The 21,486-nt window shown below is 49.4% G+C and overlaps 1 protein-coding gene across 4 annotated transcripts; it reads left to right on the top strand.

Moving 5' to 3' along the window:
• The first annotated feature begins 4,455 nt into the window (after positions 1-4,455).
• MRPS23 (mitochondrial ribosomal protein S23) lies at positions 4,456-12,769 on the top strand. Of its 4 annotated transcripts, none has more exons than XM_037037548.1 (5): positions 4,456-4,555; positions 8,595-8,765; positions 11,027-11,104; positions 11,308-11,434; positions 11,848-12,769. In XM_037037548.1, the coding sequence occupies exons 2-5, from the start codon at positions 8,608-8,610 to the stop codon at positions 11,998-12,000; spliced, it is 516 nt and encodes a 171-aa protein (XP_036893443.1). In that variant the 5' UTR covers positions 4,456-4,555; positions 8,595-8,607; the 3' UTR covers positions 12,001-12,769. The 4 variants fall into 4 exon arrangements, with proteins under 4 accessions (XP_036893443.1, XP_036893436.1, XP_036893427.1 ...); XM_037037541.1 differs by lacking the exon at positions 4,456-4,555 and adding an exon at positions 7,903-8,083 and having other exon boundaries at positions 11,854-12,769; XM_037037532.1 differs by lacking the exon at positions 4,456-4,555 and adding an exon at positions 7,903-8,083 and having other exon boundaries at positions 11,851-12,769.
• Positions 12,770-21,486: the final 8,717 nt, after the last annotated feature.

Below are 21,486 nucleotides of genomic sequence, written 5' to 3'. Positions count from 1 at the left end.
TGTGGCCGGCAGCGTGGGCTGAACCCTCTCCTCTCTCTCCCGCCCCAGCACGGTTTGACCCTGGAGCCCGGCGTCACTGCGTGGGCCACCTGCGTCGCTTCCCACCCCCACCCCCCATTAAGTCGCAGTGTCTGTCAGGCCCAGAGGGCTCATACTTCTCTGCAACACACTTACGAGGTGACACCTGCTGCCTCTTTGCTGACCTGCTGGCTTTGCTCTGCGAGGTCGCCTTCCTGTTTACCCTGGGAAAGCAAATCGCTTACTGATAGGAAAGCCAGCTTCTGGCAAAAGCTCCAGCTTGACACCTTCCTAAATAAACAGAAAGCTCTGGAGAAAAGGCAGAGTGGACGCTGGAAGGGTGTTCAATCTCAGACTTCAAAGGGCCTGCAGACATCTTCCAGTTCAAATATCTCTAGCTTTCCCCGGACAGCTTCCCAGCTCTCCAGCTTTCCAGCTCGGCCGGGCTACCTCCCGCCCCAGGAAACTCACTGCGGAGAGAGGATGCTGGTGCCCTTTCCAGACGGGGCAGTTGGCAAGGTTAAAAAATCCTTCCTGTGTTGAGCCCAAAGGCCTCCTTGTGTCTTCCACCTACACGTCTCCTTGCTGGTCCCAGGTCACCCAGGCCAAAGCCACCACTTTTCCCCTGATACCATGTTTGAGCTCAGTGGTCCTACCTCTCCTTGAGGACAGACCGTGCAGGCTCCTGCCCTCCCTACACAGGGTTCTCTTCCCACCCCTGTTAGACCGAGGTGGGCGTGCACGTTGGCAAACCTGGGACAACGGCTGATGCTCCAGACTCGCTGTTTGGCCCCGGGCCAGCCCAGATTACCCTCTAACTCCATCTCTGTGCATTCTTCGCTGGTGGCCGTGGACCAGTGTCATCCCAGAGGCCTGGGACCTTGTTGGAAATGACACTTCTCAGCCCCACCCGGGCCCTACTGAGTCAGCAACTCCGGGAGTGCAGCCCAACAAACCTGTGATTCTGATGTTCACTCGCATTTAGGGGCCATGGCTGGCAGGCCAGTACCTAGTTCTGGCTGCACAGTAGAGTTACCTGAGTAGCTTAAAAAAAAAATGCTGATGCTCAATACCCCAGACCAATTAAATGAACATCCATGGGTTGTTTTCTTTTAAAACTCCTCTGGCAATTCAAGTTTGCCGTGAAATTTGAGAACCAGTGCACCAAGCAGTCAGTTAGGTGTTTCATGCTAACCCAATTAATCTTGCCCAATAAACGGACACTTTACAGACGAGGGCATGATGGTTCAGAAAGATTAAATAACTTATTCAACATCACAGAGCTAGCGAGGTGCGAAGCCAGGAAACAGGGCTGGGACGAGTGAGTCCTAAACCTGGGTTCCTTCCTCTGCGTCGCTGCTGCTTAGAGTGTGCTCTGCGGACCGGCAGCCCTGATACCGCCTGGGAGCCTGTTACAGCGCATGTGCTCCGGCCCCCCCTCCAGACCTCCTGAACCTGAACCTGAACCTGGGCTGTGTTTTCACAGGCCCTCCAGAGGGGGCTGATACAAGCTCCCACCTGAGGACCGTAGTTCTACAACCTTGCTGCTCCAGGTTTGGTCTTCAGACCAGCGGTATCGGTATCATCCGGGGCTCAGACTCTACCTGAGCCCCACTGAACCAAAATGTGTGTTTTAACAAAAAATTCGCCAGGTGACTCGTATGCACGTTAAGACTTGAGAAACACTGTTCTAGAACACTGGTTCTCTGACGCTTGGATCCCATCCCCAGAGATTCTAGTTCAATTTGGTTTGGGAGTTGGCCTGGGAATCAGCTTGTAAAAAGCTCCTCATGTGATTCGAATATGTGACAAAGTTTGAGAACCATGCACTATGTTGCCTATTAGTGTAGATGGGATGGATAGTGATTGGAACCAGAGAGGAGGGCCTGGGGAGAAAAGGCAAAGAACGCTCACTGCGTCCAACAGGAGTGCAGAAGAGCGTAGATGGGCAGTTTCTGTAGATACCGGGGAGGAGTTGGACCGGGACAGATGACCACCCCAGCCATCTGCCCTCACACACCGTGCTCATCTGCAAATCCCAGGCCCCTGGTATGCACGAGGTGATACAGATCTGTCTCCTGCAGAAAAGCTGAGTTTCCCTCCTCACTGGGAGGCTCTGCTGTCCCCAGGGCTCAACCCCAACCTGAGAGGAAGTCATGGAGTCAGGAGAGCACTGTGCCCGGACGAACTGGCCTGTTTGTTACCAGGCTGGGGTCTCACACCTCCCTCTGTTCTTTGAGGCACCTGATGGCAGGTGGGGTTGGAGGAAAGACAGGAGAAGAGCTTGGCTGGCAGAAGGCAGAGGGCAGGCAAGCCGTGGGATAATGAGGATTATAGATGGTTATGAGTGCTTACAGTATGCTAACCCCTTTTCGGAGGTGCTTTACATCTTATTTTACTGGATCCCCACAACGATGACATAAAATCAGTATTATTACTCCCACTTCACAGATCAGAACACTGAGCCACAGAAATGTTAAGGCCCTTACTGAACATCACCCTCAGAAAGTGGGGGTACCTGGATTTGAACCCTGGCAGCTGAACTCTAGAACTGGCGCTTAAACACTAAGCTAGATATGAGGGTGGAGGAATAGGTGGTAAGACCTAGAACTCCTGCAAAGATGTGGTTTGTGGGGCACAGGGAGGTCCACCTGTGGGCACATCCTCCAGCAGCATGCCTGGAGCTCCTCTATCAGCACTCTTCATCTGGTTGGAAAAACAATCTCAGTATTTCCATTAAGCGACAGATATGCTCCTGAGAGAGAAGCACATGAACTCCTTTTGCCCATACCACGGCATAGGTTCATTTGTTGGCCAGCTTGAGGAAGATTTGGAAATTTCTGACGAATGGGGCAGGGGGAGGCGGGGTGGCGAGGCGGTTGACAGGTACTGTGCGAGTCTACTGCCACCTGGTGGTCATTTTAGGAGTGGCCGCGGCTGGCCACGGAGAGGCCAAACACCATTTTCCCAGAAGGAAGAGCTGACTACCTGTTTGGCCTGAGGCCAAACAAAGGGACTTTACTCTGGTCACATGTCTTGTAGTTTGTGAAATTTTCAAAACAAAAACATTCTTGTAGTTTTTTTTTCTTAAAAGAGCCACTACGATTATACAAGCTTCAGGCCCCACTGAACCAGCATTTCCCCTGCTTGTCATTCTAGAGAGTAGAAGGCCACTAGTTCTTACCAGGTCAGAAGGATTATTCCAGGGACTCTGATGTAAGGAGCTGTGGAACCCAGTACAGGCTCTGCACAGGCTTGCCTCGTGGTGCCCTTGCTGTTTATAGTGTGGTCTGTGGATGGGGTCGCCACTGATACCAACCTGGAAGCCGGCCAGAAAGGCAGAGTTTCAGGCCTCACTCCAGCCCTCCTGGGTCAGAATCTGCATTTACCAAGGATCCCAGGAGGTTCAGGTGCACATTAAAGATTGAGTTGCTGTGCCTTCCACAAGAAAAGAAGAGCCTGTACCAGCCCAGAAATGTCTGCCTTCAAGGGTCTCATCCCTGCCGGGAAAATTTCAATAGACTGATTCCAGTAATAACAGGCCAGAGTGTTTCTCCAGGCCCAGCTGGCTCCTGTTTCCCTGGCTACGAAAGGAGCCACAACAATTCAGACCTCTCAGGGCGGGTGTAAGCATCCGGTGCTTCTCTCTCCTGTGCCTGAACTCCGATTCTCCTGGGGGCACAGCTGCTGTCTGCTGAAGAAGTGAGCGGGCAGCCGTCTGAAAACGCCTTGCGAATTGCTAGGTGTGATTTAATTGTAGGTGTAATTCAAAAAAGTGTGCTTTATAGCTCTTAAGCATGGAATGGTCAGAAATGTTATGATCACTCCTATTAACTGAGCAGTTACTGCCCAGCAGGCACTGTTCTAAACACTCAGCAGGTTATTCACCCACTGACGCCCCACAACAAGGCTATGTGGTGGGTGCTATGGGTTATGCCCGTCTTATGGATGACAACACTGAGGCCTAGGGGTTTGTAAAGGGAGCTATGTATGCATCAGTGAGGCACCGAGGACAGCTGGAACTGGAAATGACCAGGTGCACGGTGGGGCGGAGGGTTATTGCCATTCAGCCACAGCTTTCTCTCTATGAATGTATCGGGGGAAGGCAGATGCCAAGGGGGAGTTGAGATAGCTGCACCCTCACTTGTCCTAACTTTGCTTTATTCATCCGTGCTGTTCACTAGAAAACCCTTCCTAACAGCCAGCTCCCGGCCACGCAGCAGGATGGGTGTGACAAGCAGAGATAAGAGCCCCGGTTCCTGCCCTTGGAGAGGCCCCATGAGGCAGACTCAGACGTGTAAACAGAGTTACAACACCAAATTGTGAGAGCGATAAGCTGAGGGAGGGGGGAGCAGGTCCCGTGGGGACACACTCGCCCCGTCTGTCCACTGTGCATACAGAACAGCCTGGAGGTGAGGTACAGTGCCTCCTCCCCAGCCCCTCTCTTCTAGGTCTCCGTTCTCCTCCCCTTGTACTGTTGCTTTTCTCCTCTTTTAAAGCAACTGCCTATTCTCCTGCCCCTGGCTTTCTGCCAAAGGTGAGTAGCACTATTAATGACTTCGTCAGTATGCTGGGACTCCCATTTACCCAAGCTGTTTTGTTGTTGGGGATGCCCTTCCACTTTTTGTCTGATAAACTCCCGGGTGCTGTTTACAAAGATGTAGGCAGAGGGGAGGGAAGCCGCAAGAGCGGGCCTACACCCCACGGCTAGTACTGGAGGGGTGCAGTTTGCTGTGTCTGAGTCTGAAGGGACGAGGGAGGAACAGTGACTGGAACCTGGGGAGAGCTGTGGGAGGAGGTCTCGTGGTGGGAGCTGGGACCTGACGCTCCTGGGCTGTGCAGGGAGGCAGCCAGGGGAGCGGAGACTCGCTTCACCCTCCTCCTTCCTCCCAGTGCCCTGCCAGTGCCTCCCACCAGAGTAACAGCTGGAACCCAGCTGGAAGCAGAGGGTGAGGGGCTGGGCAGGGGACGGGCAGTGCAGTCTGTACGAGTCAGCCTCCTGGGGCACAGAGTGCAGGCGGACCTAGAGGGGCCAATAAACACTATTCAGCACAAGTACTTATCAATGTTATGGGCTGAATGGTGTCCCTCCAGAATTTGTATGTTGAAGTCCCAGCCCCCAGTACCTCAGGATGTGAGTGTATTTGGAGACAGTCTTTAGAGAGAGGCCACAGAAAAAAAAACCCGACCTGCCAAAGCCTTGATCTAGAGGCTTCCAGCCTCCAGCATTGTGAGGAAATAAACTTCTCTTGTGTAAGCCACTCAGCCTGCAATGTTTTGTTATGGCAGTCCTCGCAAACTTGACAACCAAGGGGCGCCGCAGCACGCGAGGTATTTGCCTCTCTGTCTCACCTACTGGAGTCAGCGTCTCTAGGACTCAGCACGGGGTCAGGGAGATACTCCCACGTTTGCAGGAAGAGTGGGACACTTGACAAGGAAATAAAACAATAAGGCAACCTATAACCTATCCAAGCGATGCAGCCCCAGGCGGCAGTCCGTGGTTCACGGGACACCACCGTGTCGCCGTGGCGACGCTGACAGCGATCGGACTTGTCAATCATGATCACTGGCTATGTCCCGCCGCAATGAGTGTTTTGTGACAAGGACCGCTTTTACTCTTGCACAAGCCACGCAGATAAGATGGTTGATGCCGCCACCCACATTTTAACATATGGGGAAACAGGCTTGAAAAGTTATGGAAATGACCCACGGTGACCCCATTAGTGGGCACATCCACAGTGTGACGTGGGGGGACTAAATTGGGGCTGAGCGGATAGGGAAAGGAATATGACCTTTTGGAGAGTTTATCGGCTCTCTTTCCTCATCCGTAAGATTGCCAGAACATTACCTATGGCAACAGGTGGTTGAACAATGGAATGTGGAACTCCCGGTTCCTGGTGTGGTGCATGGCAGGAGCACATCAGCCCCTTGGAGCCTTGAGAGGCTGTGGTGAGAAGAAAGCAAGCCTGCCAGCTTCCTCCTGTATTATGAATGAACACGCCCTGGGGTGCACACTTCCTATTGTAGGTTCAGAGGGTTCCCAGTCCAGCTTGCCACCGTATCTCCATGGCCCCCACTACAGTGGCCTATGGGGGCAGGCCTGAGTGGGAGAAAGGAAGTGTGTTTGTGGTCTGGGCTGACAACTAGCTCTGCCTTGGACAGAATTAGAAACTTGTTATGAGGCCCGGGGAGACTATATTTAGCTGGGAGTGTGTTTGTTCTCCCTCCAGCAAAGTCTTCCCGACCTTCCTAGGGCTGGGAGAGCCTCCACACTTAGGTTAGCCCAGCAGCCAGAGCTCTGCTCTCTTTTCTGCTCCAAAGGGCTCTGAGGCAGCAGTGACACCCACCTCTCAGTTTAGCCCTGGCCTCAAATCACCCTGTCCTCTGCTCCTGGAGCTAGTGTTGTCTGACCTCCTCCGTTACCCAGTCTCCACCTAGAAGCACAGCTAAGGAGTCACTGCGGAGATCTGGAAAGAGTCCAGGCTGGGCGGGAAGCCTGGCTGTGTCAGTTACCCATCAGACAAGTTACTTAACTCCCTGAGGCCTCACTTTCTAATCTATAAAGAAGATAATAATAGCCACCTGTGCATAGGTGTGTGGCTAGTGAGATAACACAAACACGCAGTAATTGCTCAGCACACATTCCTTTCCTCCTCCTCTCAGGCATCCCCTGGAGCAGGAGGGGTCTGGGGTAACGAGGCTCTTTCTTGCTGGCAAAGATAATGGACTCCTTGGAGATGTTGTGTGTGTGTGTGCGTCGTTCCAAAGGTTTCATTGGATTAAAAGTTCAAATATACATACAAACTCTTTACAGGTCAAACTCTGAGGGATAAAGAAAGAAAAAAAATTCCCCTTTCCCCTTTGGCAGTTTTCCTGGAGAAAACGAATATTCACAGCCTGTGTGTCCTTCCACAAGTTTCCATCCTCACACGAACACACACACTGTCAAGTGTTTTCTATTTGCCTTTAACGTTAGGGTCCTGCTAAAGGCGTCCCTTTTTCATTTAACTATGTCATGGGTATTCATCTAGGTAAATACACAGGGAGCTAACTCGTTTACTTAAATAGCTCGGTAGGATTCCATAGAATATATGTACCCTAATTCCCCAGCCATTTCCCATTAGCTATATTATTGTTTTGCCACCACAAACAATGCTGCAATGATGAATCCCGCACAAATATTCCCTTGAAATTATGCTGTAATTGCTGTGAAGGTGCTTTACCCGAAGTATGATTATTAGGCCAAAAGGTAACCCTGAGAGGTTACTTTCCCCAGATTTTTTAGTTTTTTTTCCCTCCGAATTTGTTTGTTCCGGACACTCTTAACTTTCCAAGCTCCAAGCAGGAGTTAGGCAGCGACGCCTCCCGGGGAGAAAAAACACGAGTTGGCCGCAACATCCCTATTAGAACGATGCAGGTGGCGCTCCAAGGCCCAAGGGTTTAGTGGAAGGTGGGGGGAGGCTAAAGAGCAGGAGAGGGAGGACCTCGGCTAGGGCTCCAGTGTGACCTTGGACAGGTGACTGCCTCTCCCCGGGCCTCGGTTTCCTTCTGCGTTTTCCGTGACTCCAACCAGGATAAAGCGCAGTTGGGGCCTAGTGCTGGTGACCTTCTAGTTGGCTCTCCCAGGACGTGGGCTGCCCCTTCACCTCCCTCCTCGCCATCTTCCCACCGCGCGGCCCCACCTGCGCGCAGGAGTTAGCTCAGTGAGGCCAGAAAGGGTAAAGCAACTACTAGAATTAATCCCTCCCTGCGACCTGTCGTTTCTCGCATCTGCCCAGCTTTAGCTGGCTCGCTCCCTTCCCCTTCAGCTCGGCTATCGAGTGCTCCTGTCTGAAACTGGCAAGTAGCCGAGAAGCGCGCCAGTTCGGCCCATCCTTTGCTCCTGCCTAGCTCCGGTCTCCCTCCGGGGCTGCGGAGCAAAGCCAAAGATCCTCCGCTCGGCCAGCCGCTTACGCCTCCTTCGCCTGCCGCTGGCGCTTCCGCTTCCGGTAGCCACTAACCGAGCTGTGAGAGGCCCGGCCATGGCGGGGAGCCGGCTGGAAACCGTGGGCAGCGTTTTCTCCCGGTGCGTGCTCCGAGGTGCCTCCCCCGGGCGGGGGCTCTCAGCTCGGCTGAGTGCGAGCAGCGCGAGGCCTCCGGAGTGCGGTGTCTGAGCGCGGGGAGGCCCGCCCGTGCTCTCTCCAGCTCCCGAGCTCCTGAAATTTCTAGTCTTTCACGCTCAGGATTGCACGTCTTCCCGCCCCGCTTGAAGGTCTAGAGAGGGGAAGGGAGGAGGAGGCAGGTGGGCCTGGCTGGACCTTTGCATTTGATGTGATGGGAGTGGGGCGAGGGGGTGGGACGCAGGCACAGAGATAGAAGGACCTAACCCCCCCTTCCCTCCGCCCCAGCTTGGCTAGCTAGGTTTGGAATATGGAAATATCTCACCTGTAGGCGGGGAGCACCCCTGCAGTGCCCTCCTTCCGGTTCTGTGCTGCGGCCTCCGTGATCCCGCTGATATCCCTGACCGTGGTTAGACCTACTCAGGGCTTAGGCAGGCAGTTGTGACCTACTGACCTTCGTTCTTTTCCTTCCTTAAGGACTCGGGACCTCATGCGGGCTGGGGTATTGAAGGAGAAGCCCCTCTGGTTTGACATATATAAGGCCTTTCCGCCGCTGAGGGAGCCGGTCTTCCGAAGGCCCCGTTTGCGATACGGCAAAGCCAAAGCGCCCATCCAGGACATCTTCTACCACGAGGATCTGATTCGGGCGTGAGTGCGATGGGACGCGGAGGGAGGGTTTAGCTAGCAGTCTGATACTTGAATAGGGATCCAGTCAGGGCTTGCGCGATGGAGAGGGGCTTGTAAATTTAGCCAAATTGGGGAATCAGTGCCCTCCCCCATGTGAGAGAAAGAGAAGTTCTGAAAAGTAGAACATGGAGCCCAGCAATTACAGCTACCTGTTTCTGCACATGTGTTTTGCAGCAGGCACGGTGCTAAGCACTTAAGCAACATTATCTCATTTAGGTCTTACTCTAGCCTTGCAAGCTAGGTATCCTTCTCTCCATGTTAGCCATGTGGCCTCTGAGGCTTAAGGAGGTCAACAAACTGAGGAAGTTCACCGACAAAGCCCTTTTCCCCAAATACTTGTCAGTTAGTTTTAGTATCTGGAATTTGTATGGTTTCTTTTCCCTTAAATGTTAAGATCAGAGACTGTGCCTAATTGAAGTTAATACGTATCCATTATCCTTACCCCTATTCCTGGGTGTAAGAAAGCAGAATCTATAAAGTTACTGTATTCTCTGTTGAGGTCCAGGCAGCTTTCACTCAAGGATACCACCCAGCCCTTAACACTCCTTTGAGATAGGAAAGCAGGTTTCTGCTCTACTTGGACATTTTTCAGGTGGGACACAGGTTCTTTGGGGCATTGAGTACCTTTTTAAGACTTTATTGCTCAGGTCCATTGGATGCATGTAGTCAGCATGCTTTCCAGGTTCAGTTATTTTTTTTAAAGATTTTGTTTGTTTATTTTTAGAGGGGAAAGGAAGGAGAGAGAAATATCAATGTATGGTTGCCTCTGGTGTGTCCCCTGCCGGGAACTGGCCTGCAACCCAGGCATGTGCCCTGACTGGGAATTGAGCCGCGATCGTGTGATTCCCAGGCCCCTGCTCAATCCACTGAGCCGGCACAGCAGCTCCAGCCAGGAGCCCAGGTTCATTTATACATTAAAATCGTTTGTACTTCTGCTGTGGATGGCAGCTGGAACTGGGTTACAGCACATTGGATAGTGTGGAATATTTTATAGCTCTCTTTTATTGCTGGTGATACCAAAATAATAACAGCTTTTATTAACTAGGTTTTTGAACATTTATTTTTATGGCTTCTTTTGGGGGGTTGTGTTTTATATTTTTAAGACCTTATAACAAAATACATTCTAGGTGTATCAAAACTAAGTGTAAAAATGTGAAATCATAAAAGTACTAGGAAAAAACATGGGAGAGCTTTAAGTATAGCCTGAGTGATAGAGGCCTTTGTAAGAGTGACATAAAATCCAGAATTAGAAAGGAAAATATTCTGCACAAAAAAGTACCATAAGCAAAATCAAAACTCAGCCAACATACTAGGAAAAATATTTGCAGCATGCGTGACAAAGGGCCAATTTCATTTTGTCACTGCTATCAAGTTTGCTCATAAGTCAGTCAGAAGACCACCTATGGAAAAATCAAATGGACAGGTCACAGAAAAGGAAATTCAGTTTGCTTTTAAACATGATAAGATGCTCAGTCTGCTTTATGAGAAAAGCCGAGACTACCATGAGTTATAATTTTTCTCCTATCAAATTGACAAACCACGGAGTTGGCAGGTGTCATTTGGTCAGGGTATGGGGAGATAGGCACTGTCATATGTTGCTCATGAGTGTAAATTGGCACAACTGCTTTGGAAAGCATTTTGACAACTGGGCAGGCCAAGTTACAAGTTCACATTCCTTGACCCAGTAATACCATCTTTATGAATTTATTCCACAGGCTTATTTGCACAGTGCCCTAAGAAACAGAGGTAAAGGAAATCACTGCAGTACTGCTTAGAGTAGCAAAGGACTGCAAACAGTCTGCAGGCGCTGATTTGAAATGATCTCTGAGAAATACCAAGTACAAAAAGGCAAGATGTAGAACTGTGCTTACTGTCCTTCAGGTATAGATGCCTATATGCCTGCATGTGAAGAGGCCAACCCTGGGTGGATGTACAAGAAACTAGTTAGTGTGCCTTCCTGGGAAGGCAGCTGGGGAACTGGGGTGTGGAGGTGAGGAGGAGTGTTACTTTTCACTGGATACCTTTGTGTAACATTTGGCAGATCTACCGTGTGCACGCATTACTCGCATTTCCTGTTTAAAGACAAAACCCCAAAACTATCCAGCTCAGACTACACAGGTCATGTGACACCTAACTCCTCAGGGCCTAGCAGTTACCTCTCAGTCTGTTCTTGGCCGTGATCTATAACTGGAGATTTATTTCGTGTTGTTTGTATTTCTCAGGAAATTTTATTCAGCCTACGGATCTGGTCAAAAAGCCTTTGATCTGTTCAATCCGAACTTCAAGTCCACCTGTCAGCGGTAAGTTATTTTATAAACTCTGGGTGACTTTACTTTTTTATTTTGAAGAATTTAGCCGTCAGTGTGAGGAGCTGTGTTGCCTTGCGCTAGAGGAAACCGTGTTGCTGTGGGAAGGTCTGCGGGGGATATGTCACGCCGCTTAACTGCCGGTCTTGATAACTCAACACTCCGACCTAAGGCCCAACTGCTTGTTGGAATTCCAGGTTTGTGGAGAAGTACACTGAGCTGCAGAGACTTGGAGAGGCAGACGAAGAGAAATTATTTGTGGAAACAGGGAAGGCTTTATTGGCAGAAGGAGTCATTTTAAGACGAGTAGGAGGAGCAAAGGCGGTGAGTATTTTTATTCTCAAAATTGTCATTAGGATTAGTTGTCTATGTGTCAGAGGTTACACGTGATGTAACCTCTGGGGCTGGGAAGCCGTACTTGTGAGAAGACTTGGTTTTCTTTCCCCAGCCTTGGCACGTTCCTTAGGAAAACCCCAAGTCAAGTACTTTTAGATGGGACATACTGGAGTTTTGTGCTTGTGACTGAGCCTCGGAATGAGTGAGCTGTTACTGGGGTATTCGAAATTGTTCCTCTATGGAGATTTTTATCACGTAGGCTGTTAACAATGGAATTTGATTGAAAATATTAATGTTAAATTTTTGACTCAGTGATAGAAGGTGCCTAAGTCGTATAGCTTCAGCCGGCTACTCAAGTGCAAATGACATCTGTGTGACACACTTATGTCTGGTCTTCTAAGCAGCAGGATGGGAGCCACGGCTCCTGGCAGTCTGAACCCATGGGTGTCAAATCCCAAACTGAGTTGGAAAAAAAACAGCTTCTGGAAGAAGTTCAACGGGACCAGCATTCGGAGGCACCTGAAGAGCCGTCGAAAGCTCCCTCACCTCCCTGAAGAATTCGCGTTCTGTGCGCATGACATCCAGACAGTGCTCACTGGATGAATGTTGAGCAGTTTGTAACAATTGAGCTCCGTGAACGTTTCCAGATCTCCCAGGCACTGTGTTCGCCATCTTCTAATTCCTGTTTCCAGGTTTTTGCACGGCTCGGTGTCACAGTTTGAAGGAAGCAGTTATGTGAACTTTCACATTAGGGCAGTGTTAAATAAAGAATTCCCTAGCTGCTTGTAAAGTAAATTCTCTTTTACATTGTAAATAGCATGAGGAAACCTTTATAAGTATTGATTGAATGGGACTCATCTTGAGTAGGTTTGCTTGGATTTTGGTGTTCGGGTGTGGGCGGCCCATCAGACTTCCACTTACACATATCAGATGATCTGATATGTGCAGATAATCTACGTCCTTTTTGCTATAGAAATACTGACCTCCAACTTGAGAGGCCCAGCTGCCTTGTGCTTGGTGGTGAGAGCGAGGACCTGTCATTGAACACAGCCAGAGGTCAGAACTATCCCTTTAACCTCACTCATGCATTGGCTGTGCTGGAGACAGTTTGCGTGGGCCTGCATGCACGGGCTTTGCTGAGCGAATGAATGATTGCGTCCAGCTGAACGCTGAATCCAGAAGACAGCTCTTGGGTTGTCAGTAGGGGCAGCTAGTGTAGAGGATGTTCTCCACCAGCACCCGCCTGCCCCCCTGGTGTGAGGTGTGCTCACAAGTCCTCACCAACTGTCTTGCTTTTATTAAATAAACGAAATACCCCTCTGAGATTGTCACCTTTGTGTTTGTGATCAAGCTGGTGGTTTTCAGCTGCTTCAGAAATTCCTTAGTTTAACGCCCGCCCAGCGTTTCTACCCCGTGTTCTTCATGCATAGTTGGTTCAGCGACCAGTGGACGCGGTGGGGCGCCCACCTCCCAGCCAGTGCACGCGGGTCCTCAGGTGATGAAGGTGGAGGAGCACGTGAGGCAAAGCAGTTCTCAGCTGCGGTGCTTCTCCATGCCCCCCTCCCCCACACACCTTTATCGCTCTTTGCATTTCCTCTGGTTTGGGGGTGCTTTACTTTCAGGGGGAGTACGTTTCACCCATTCGGCAGCGTCAGGCAATCACTGGATTCGGAGTGCAGGCCAGGCCTTGGACTCCACCAGGTGGAGGGACGGTTCTGTCAGAACGACAGTGGCGGTCCCTCATTACTTCTCTAAACTGTGTTTCTGGGGTTAAAGGGCAGTTTCTTTCCCATAGTGATAAAGAGATTTTTTTTGAAAAAGCTATTTGTTGCATAGTTGTTAAGAGAATTATATGGGCACATGGTTCAGAATTTAAAAATGAGAAGCCAGCCTCCCTTCCACCCCATCCCCCAGCCCCCATTTTTCTTCCCCTAAGGCTACTGCTACCACCGTTTCCTTTCCAGAACTATTTTGGGCATGCCCACGGGGACACTGCATACTGTTTTATACCTTGTTTCTCCACCTGCTACTTCTCAGAGATCCTTAGTGGGGGTGCGTAGCGACTTAATCAGTGCCCCGTTGACGAAAGTGTTGTTTCTGTGTCGTGTGTGGCACGGAGGCCAGCATAGCTGTGGGGTGCATTCTCAGCAGTGGTGGTGCTGGGTCCAGGACCAGCTTGTCGCCAGTTACTGGCCTCCGTGGAAACTGCTCCCTTCCCCACCCACCAGCAGTATGTGAGAGTGATACCCAGTGTGCCTGTTTCCCCACACCCTCACCAGTACATCCCGTCTTGTGAAACCAGACTGGGACTCATGAGGAAGGCCTAAGCTGGTAGAAGTGGGGAGACTCCCTTGTAGCAAACTCGTAGGTTGAATGTCAGTGATTGGAGCAGAGTGAAAGGTGTGAAGCTTCTTGGGGAAATCAGAACTCCTCCCACCGGTGGGGTGGGCAGAAGCCACAAGGTCTTGCTTGGACCCTGTTTGGGGAGGATGGAGATGGAACCTCATCCTTGTCAGGGGAGCTTAAAATCTAATGGGGAAGACCAGGGCAACTTTCAGAATAATAAGATGAGCCCTGGCTGGTGTGGCTCAGTGGATTGAGCACCGGCCTGTGAACCAGGGAGTCGCTGGTTTGATCCCCAGTCAGAGCACATGCCTGGGTTGTGGGCCAGGTCACCAATAGGGGGTGCTCAAGAGGCAACCACACATTGATGTTTCCCTTTCTCTCCCTTCCCCTCTTTCTAAAAGTAAGTAAATAAAATATTAAAAGAATAAAAAAAGATGAGCAGAGAGTCAGGGAGGGAGGTTGGCTGTGGACTGGTGGGGGGAACACTGCACGGGGATCCTAGAAGGGGGGGTGGTGGGACTTGGGGGTCTGAAGTGCACGCTGCTGCTTCTTCCAGGAGGACCTCAGGCCCTCCCACCACTGTCTTCAGAAACCTTACCTTCACTGTCCTTTTCAAATGGTGCCTCTGCTCAGGATTTTTACCCAATGTTCACATCAAGTCTCAAGCCCCTTAATTGAGCCCCTTCCGGGCTGCACGCCCTTCGCCCCACTCGGCACACAGGCCCGCCATTTGTGCTCCTGCCTGGGTTCCTCTGGTCTCCCGTCCCAGAGAGGTGACTGTCCTCCGCCACTTCCCCGTGTGAACAAGGGTGGGAATTCTTGTTGGTACCCACCGAAGCAGTGAACGCAGCCTTGCGGGAGAGCCGCAGGTTTGAACAGGTGAGGCGAGGCTTGCTCACAGGGCCTCCATAACTACACAGAGGAGCTCAGCTGGGTATCAGGCATGTTTTGAGAAGCAGTGGCAGGTCAAGGGAAGATTTGCCCAGGTGTGCAATAAAGAATGTAGTTGGGGGAGTGGGCAGTGAGGGCGGGGGTGGGAGACATGACAGAGAGTCTTCGTTCTGAGTAGCCGTTCCAAACGGAGACCACGTCCAAGGTTACAAGCCTGAGTGACCAGAGCGATAGCATCACTGACAAATAGGTAGGAAGAGGTGATGGTGCCATGTTCAAGTGGCAGACAGGTGCCGGTCTGGTGTCTGGGAGAAGGGGAAGAAGCAGGGAGAAAAATGAGCTGTCCGAGGGGAGTGGGGAGGGAGGGGCGGATGTTGGGGGCCGAGCCAGGTGAATGCTCTCAGTTGAAGAACTGGAGGCCAAACAAGAAAGCCAGCAAAGAGACCAGTGCCCGCCTCCCCCTGCCCTCACCACCAGGGCGGCTCGGTTGGATTCCTGGTCAGGAGGGCACATGCCTAGGTCACAGGTTTGGTCCCCTGTTGGGACACATACTAGAGGCAGCCAATCGATGTCTCTTACATGGATGTTTCCCTCTCTTCCTTCCCATCTCTCTAAAAATAAATAAAGTACTTTTAAAAATCAGGTTCCATATTTTCCATCACCTAAATAGCAAGGCCTATGGAAGTGGTCCTGGATTCACCAGGTTTTATAGTTTTTTTTTCTTTTGCTGATCCTTGATTTGCATGGCCTTAAAAAGGCAAGCCCAGTTCGTTTTATATTTTGTATAATACATAGTGTCATGTTCTCAGATAATGAAAATGTTATTACAGAAAAGTCTGTGCCACCAAGGGCTTCCTAATTTTGTTAAAATGATACTTTTCTCTAAATAAATAATGACTCGCCACTTAAAAATGTTCAGTGGCCTTTTTTATTTATTTATTTTTATTTTTATTTTTTTAAGATTTTATTTATTTATCTTAGAGGGGAAGGGAAGGAGAAAGAGAGAGAGAGAGAGAGAGAGAGATCAATGCATGGTTGCCTCTTGTGCGTCCCCCGCCAGGAACCGGGAAGTGGCCTGCAACCCAAGCATGTGCCCCGACTGGGAATCGAACCGCGATTGGGTGGTCTGCAGGCCCGCGCTCAATCCACTGGGCCACACCAGCCAGGGCTTTTATTTTCTTCAATATGAAGCCATTCCAGGGGGATGAGAAGGTTTTCTCCGAGGCCAGCCCTGGTGCCTGCCTCTGCTCTTGGGCATCCAGACGAGGCTCCCGAGAGTATGGGGCCTCACCTGCCCTTCTCAGCCGGCAGCTCCGGCCAAGCCTGACTCAGAATTGGGCCGTAGTTTTCCCGACTAAGAGGAGTGGGGGCATGCCACATAACATGGCTCTGGTAGTTAAAGCGAGCTAGAGCTAGCCGTAGAGCTAGGAACAAGGGAAGGTGAGTCGTGTGAGGGGCTGGGAGGTGAGGTTATTACCACTGTACGTTGTTCCCGGTGTCTGTGCTCCTGAGCTTCATTTCCGAACAGCCAAAAGGTGGAGGAGTGACTGGCTGGTTCGAGGGTGCTCAGCGAGGGGACACTCGAGCAGGTGCAGTGAGCAACTTGGTCGAGGTCACCTTGGCTGGTGGAGGGAGGGCGCCTGTTCTCCCGCGGAAAAGACAGGAAATGGCTTGCCTGTCATTCCTAGGGTAGCGCTCACTGTGGCAGGCGGGTCTCTGATTGGATGAGCCCAGCACTGGCGATGCTGAGCCAGACAAGTGGTTATTGCTGCAGCTCTGAAATGAAGAGGTTGCTAGGGGAAGGCAAAGGAGGTGGGAAGTTCAATGTTGTGTCCCCTCCAAAAAGCGTAGCTGCCACTGTGCGGATTACAGAGAGGGGATTTTTGTTGACTGCTAGCTGACAATGTCAGCTGACATTACCTTTCAGGTCTGGTTTTACCCTCGATGGGTGCATTTCCCGGACTAGAACTTAAATGTCAGTCACCTGACCTTCCAGTGGCTCAGTTCTTTTAATTAAAAGATGGTTCTAAGCAACAACCAGTAGTGGTCGCTTTATTATTTATCAAGCATTTCCCTTCCAGCTGTTAGTGAAAGGTCAGTGGCTTTAACAGATGCTTTGTTTTTTTGGTGAGCAGCTCGGATGAAAAAGATACACAATCAATCCCTGCTCCCTCCTGTTTGCTTGTGGGCAGGACACTGTTTAATAGTCAGGGTGGCATTTAAGATCGCAGGCATCTCAAACATGCAGAAGAGTGCGTGTGCATCCCTTGCTACTGAACATTTCTCCAAAAGTAAACACCAGGTTGTGATTATGGTTAATAATGAGTTATTGATTGTTCGAAAATGTCAGGGCCTGGACCCTTGCTCCCCAGCGCCACTAGGTGGCGCCACACTCCCATGCTGCTCAACTACGCTAATTCTATTTCTTTGCCTCAGGGTACCTTGCCTTTCAAGGTTGGTGAGTGTCCTTGTAAAATAACGTTCTGGCTGAGATTTAGGAAGCTGAGGTCCTGGAGTGTGTGGGATAGGGTAGAGATGGGAGCAGTTCCGCTGCAGGACAAATGACAAAGGCCTGGGGGTGGAGGAGGGCGGGAAGCCGCTCTGTTTGCACCGTAATAGGAGCGGGAGAAGAAGGAGCTAACTGTGCTGAGCCCCAGGAGGCTTTGCCCTGAGCAGTGTTTTCTTACCTTCTCCAGTCACTGACACATCTGTGAGTTTGCGGTGCCAGACAGAGGGAGAGGGCAGGCGGCGGGCTGGGAGGCAGCGCCGAGGAGTGGGAAAACCCCAGGCTTTGGAGAATCAGACCTGGGTTTAAAACCCTGATCCATGGCTTCGTCTTGTGACGTTAGGTGAGTCAGTGAATAACTTGAGCCTTAATTTTCTTATCTGTAAAACCGGAACACAAACGTTTACCTCGTCGAGTTGTGACATGGATTTAATGAGAACAAGAACAAAAAAATTCTTGGCTCGGAGTCAGTCTTTGCTCACAGTGCTTGGAAGACGCTCAGAAACTGTTGATTCCCAGGGGGTGGAGACAAAAGTGCATTAGATTAGAATGAAGAAGAAACGAAAAAATGGCGCTGTGTACCCCTCGCCAGTCCCTGGTGTAGCCACTTACCAGCTCTCAACGCCTCCCTCTAAGCAGTTTCCACTGATTGCAATGACAAAAATAAATAAATTTTGGACAGCTCTCACAGTGAAAGCACAAGAAAAAACACTTTTATATGCAAAACGTGGGGGGAAAGTTGTAAAACTCATTTTGAAGTCACAAGAAGTGTTTAAATAGCTCTTTAGGTCCTGGTCGGGTAGCTCAGTTGGTTAAAGTGTTGTCCTGATCTGCTAAGGTTGTGGGTTTGATCTCCCGTCAGAGTAGATACTAGAAGCAACCAATGAATTCATAAATAAGTGGAACAACAAATCAATTGATGTTCTGTCTGTCTCTCTCTCAAATCAATCAATAAATTAAAAGCAAAGAAAGAAAAAAACTTTGCAAGATCTCCATCCACCCTTTTACAGTTCAGCACAATAAAGATACTGCAGCGGTGAAGAAAATGGGTGGAGCTGCTGGTGCTGAGCTTCCCCCAGAGGGAGAGCGGAGCCAGGATACGGCCTCAGGAGAGGCCTCAGGAGAGTGATTGGCGAGGCTGACTGGTCTGGTCTCTGCCTGCTACAGAATTCTGCAGGGAAATGCTGGCTTGTTCTTCAAACCACTTCCTGGGGTGCTAAGTTTAAACCCTAAGCATGCTCAGGATTATCTTTTGAATATTAAACATGGAGAGAGGATGATCCTGAACTTGATCACTAGCTTCCCCACCCCTCACCCCACTCCTGCCCAGTGAGGTGAAATGGCCCTGCTCCATCTCAGCCAGGGCTCAAGGCCTCCCCACCCTGCTGGAGCTCTCCGCCCGCCCTCGGAACTATTCCCCTGCCCTGGCATGGAAGTCACTTTGGTTCTTCAAGGCTCCTAGTCCCCTAAGGCTATAAATCTAGGGTTAATGGCATTGTCACCACTGCTGCAGGGTCCTGGCAGCACTGGCAGGGTCCCCCTTTTCAGACTGGGGAAAGGGAGGGCTTGGTGCCCAGGTGTCTGGCTCAGCTCAGGGAGTGTGCCCCAGCCCTGCCTCCTGGTTTCCCTGTCCAGCCCTCATACCCTGCCTCTCGTTAGAACAGGGAGCAGCCGGCTTAGTCCCAGAAAATTCCCATTTAAATCCTAACGCAGAGCTTATCTTTGGCAGCCCTGTCGAAACCCTAACCTTCCCACTTTGGGAGGTGAGAGAAGAGAGGAGGCCCTGGGAGACAGTCCAGATGAGGGGAGTAGGCTGTTAACCTGAGCTACAGGCCGGTAAAGGGCACCAGAATGGTCCAGAGCCCTGCAGCGTTCTAGCTGTGTCTTGTCAGGCTTTCCGGGCAACCAGTTAACCTGCAACGCAGCACGGTTCTCAAGATTGCAACTGTGTATTCCTTCCCTTTTGATGATCGAAGTGCCTAAACAGGCTTCCCAAAAGAACTACTTTGAATACCTGTAAAGTCAAGAAGTTCAAATTTAGGGAAAATCTCATCTGCAGGATTTAGTTCCCCTGAGCTGTTGGCCACTTATAATGAATATTAATGAAACGTAGATGACAGATGCTTATTGCTCAGCTGACACACACATTGCTAAGCCCCAAAGTGGTTAATTTAAGATCTAAAGGACTCAGATGTACTTTATGCTCACATTGAAGAGAATGAAACTTTCAGGGTATAATCAAGATATTTTATACATGAGAACTCAATGACCCATAGGCAATGTCTGCATTTAAAGAAAAAAGAACTGAGTGTACCACCATTGCTTACTGACATTTAAAAACAGCTCCTTTAGGCCCTGGCCAGTGTAGCTCAGTTGGTTGGGTATCATCCCACAAACAAAAGGTCACCAGTTCAATTCTCAGTCAGGACACATGCCTGGGTTGCGGACTCTGTCTTGGTCAAGGGTAGAAGTGTGTATGAAAGGCAACCAATGATGTTTCTTTCCCTCTCTTTCTTTCTTCCCTTCTCTCTAAATCCCCTCTCCTTTCCTCTCTCTTTACAAGCAATGAAAAAACATGTCCTCAGGTGAGGCTAAAAATAGTTCTTTTAGTCCCAAACCGAGGCAGACAATGGCATGGGCAGCAGATGGACCACTGGATGAGGTTCCTACAGACCCCGCTGGCCCCAGCTTGTCCGCTGATTGGATGTGTGACTGGGGATGTCATTAGACCTTTCTAGCCATTTGTTACATAAGATAGTTGAACTACAAGACCTTGGAAGTCCTATTCTTCTTTTTAAAAGTGTATTTTATTGATTATGTTATTACAATTGTCCCAATTTTTCTCTCCCCTTTATTCCCCTCTGCCCTCCGCCCCCCAACCCTCTGGCATTCCCCACCCCCCTTAGTTCATGTCCATGAGTTGTACGTATAAGTTCTTTAGCTTTTTTATTTCCTATGCTATTCTTAACCTACCCTTATCTATTTTATGCCTAACAATTATGCTTCGAATTCCCTGTACCTCCCCCGCCCATTCTCCCCCTCCTCCTCCACACTGATAACCCTCCATGTGATCTCCATTTCCGTGATTCTGTTCCTACTCTAGTTGTTTGTTTAGTTTTTATTTTTGTTTTTTAGGTTCAGTTGTTGATAGTTAAGAGCTTGTTGTCATTTTATTGTTCATAGTTTTTGATCTTCTATTTCTTAGATAAGTCTCTTTAACATTTCATATAATAAGGGCTTGGTGATGATGAACTCCTTTAACTTGACCTTATCTGGGGAGCAATTTCTCTGCCCTTCCATTCTAAATGATAGCTTGGATGGATAGAGTAATCTTGGAGTGTAGGTTTTTGCCTTTCATGATTTCAAATACTTTCCAGCCCCTTCTTGCCTGTAAGATTTCTTTTGAGAAATCAACTGATAGTCTTATGGGCATAGGTAACTGTCTCCTTTCCTCTTGTTGCTTTTAAGATTTCTTATCTTTAATCTTGGGTAATTTAATTATGATATGTCTTGATGTGTTCCTCTTTGGGTCCAATTTTTTTGGATACTCTGGGCTTCCTGGACTTCCTGGAAGTCTATGGGAAGTTTTCCTTCATTATTTGTTGAAATAAGTTTTCAATTTCTTGCTCTTCCTTTTCTCATTCTGGCAGCCCTATGATTTGGATGTTGTAGTGCTTAAAGTTGTCCCAGAGAGTCCTAAGCCTCTCTTCATTTTTTTGAATTCTTATTTCTTCATTCTGTTCCAGTTGAATGTTTATTTCTTCCTTTTGTTCCAAATTGTTGATTTGAGTCCCATTTTCCTTCTCTTAACTGTTGGTTCCCTGTATATTTTTCTTTATTTCACTTTATATGGCCTTCATTTCTTCCTTCATTTTGTGACTGAGCTCAATCAATTCTGTGAGCATCCTGATTACCAGTATTTTGAACTCTGCATCAAATAGGTTGTTTATCTCCTTGTTGCTTAGCTCTTTTCCTGGAGTTTTGATTCATGCTTTCATTTGGGCCATATTTCTTTGTCTCAGCACACCGGTCTGAGTGAACGAATGATTCTTTAACTCCTTGGTTGTCAGAGTTGCATGCAGTTTGCTATTTTCGCAGTTCTGGTTATTTATTGTTTTTAAATTGGTTGTTATCCTCCTTCTGGTTGCATGAGGAAGCGAAGTGTTACTACCTAAGCCTCCGTCTTGGAACTCCTCAGAAGTCCTATTCTTTTTTTAAAAATATTTTATTTATTTATTTTCAGAAAGAGGGGAAAGGAAGGAGAGAGGGAGAGAAATATCAATGTGTGGTTGCCTCT

This window comes from Sturnira hondurensis, unplaced genomic scaffold (genome assembly GCF_014824575.4).
Source record: "Sturnira hondurensis isolate 20B ecotype Veracruz unplaced genomic scaffold, ASM1482457v3 Scaffold0001911, whole genome shotgun sequence".
Taxonomy (NCBI): Eukaryota; Metazoa; Chordata; class Mammalia; order Chiroptera; family Phyllostomidae; genus Sturnira; species Sturnira hondurensis.
Note: the sequence above shows the minus strand (reverse complement) of the source record. Positions and strands in the feature narration are given on the sequence as shown.

Excerpts from the sequence above, each read along its gene's own strand:
- MRPS23 (XM_037037522.1), top strand. The coding sequence starts at position 8,040 with ATGGCGGGGAGCCGGCTGGAAACCGTGGGCAGCGTTTTCTCCCG. Across the intron at positions 8,084-8,594 it reads GTGGGCAGCGTTTTCTCCCG|GACTCGGGACCTCATGCGGG; the intron begins GTGCGTGCTCCG and ends TCCTTCCTTAAG. Across the intron at positions 11,105-11,307 it reads TTCAAGTCCACCTGTCAGCG|GTTTGTGGAGAAGTACACTG; the intron begins GTAAGTTATTTT and ends TTGGAATTCCAG.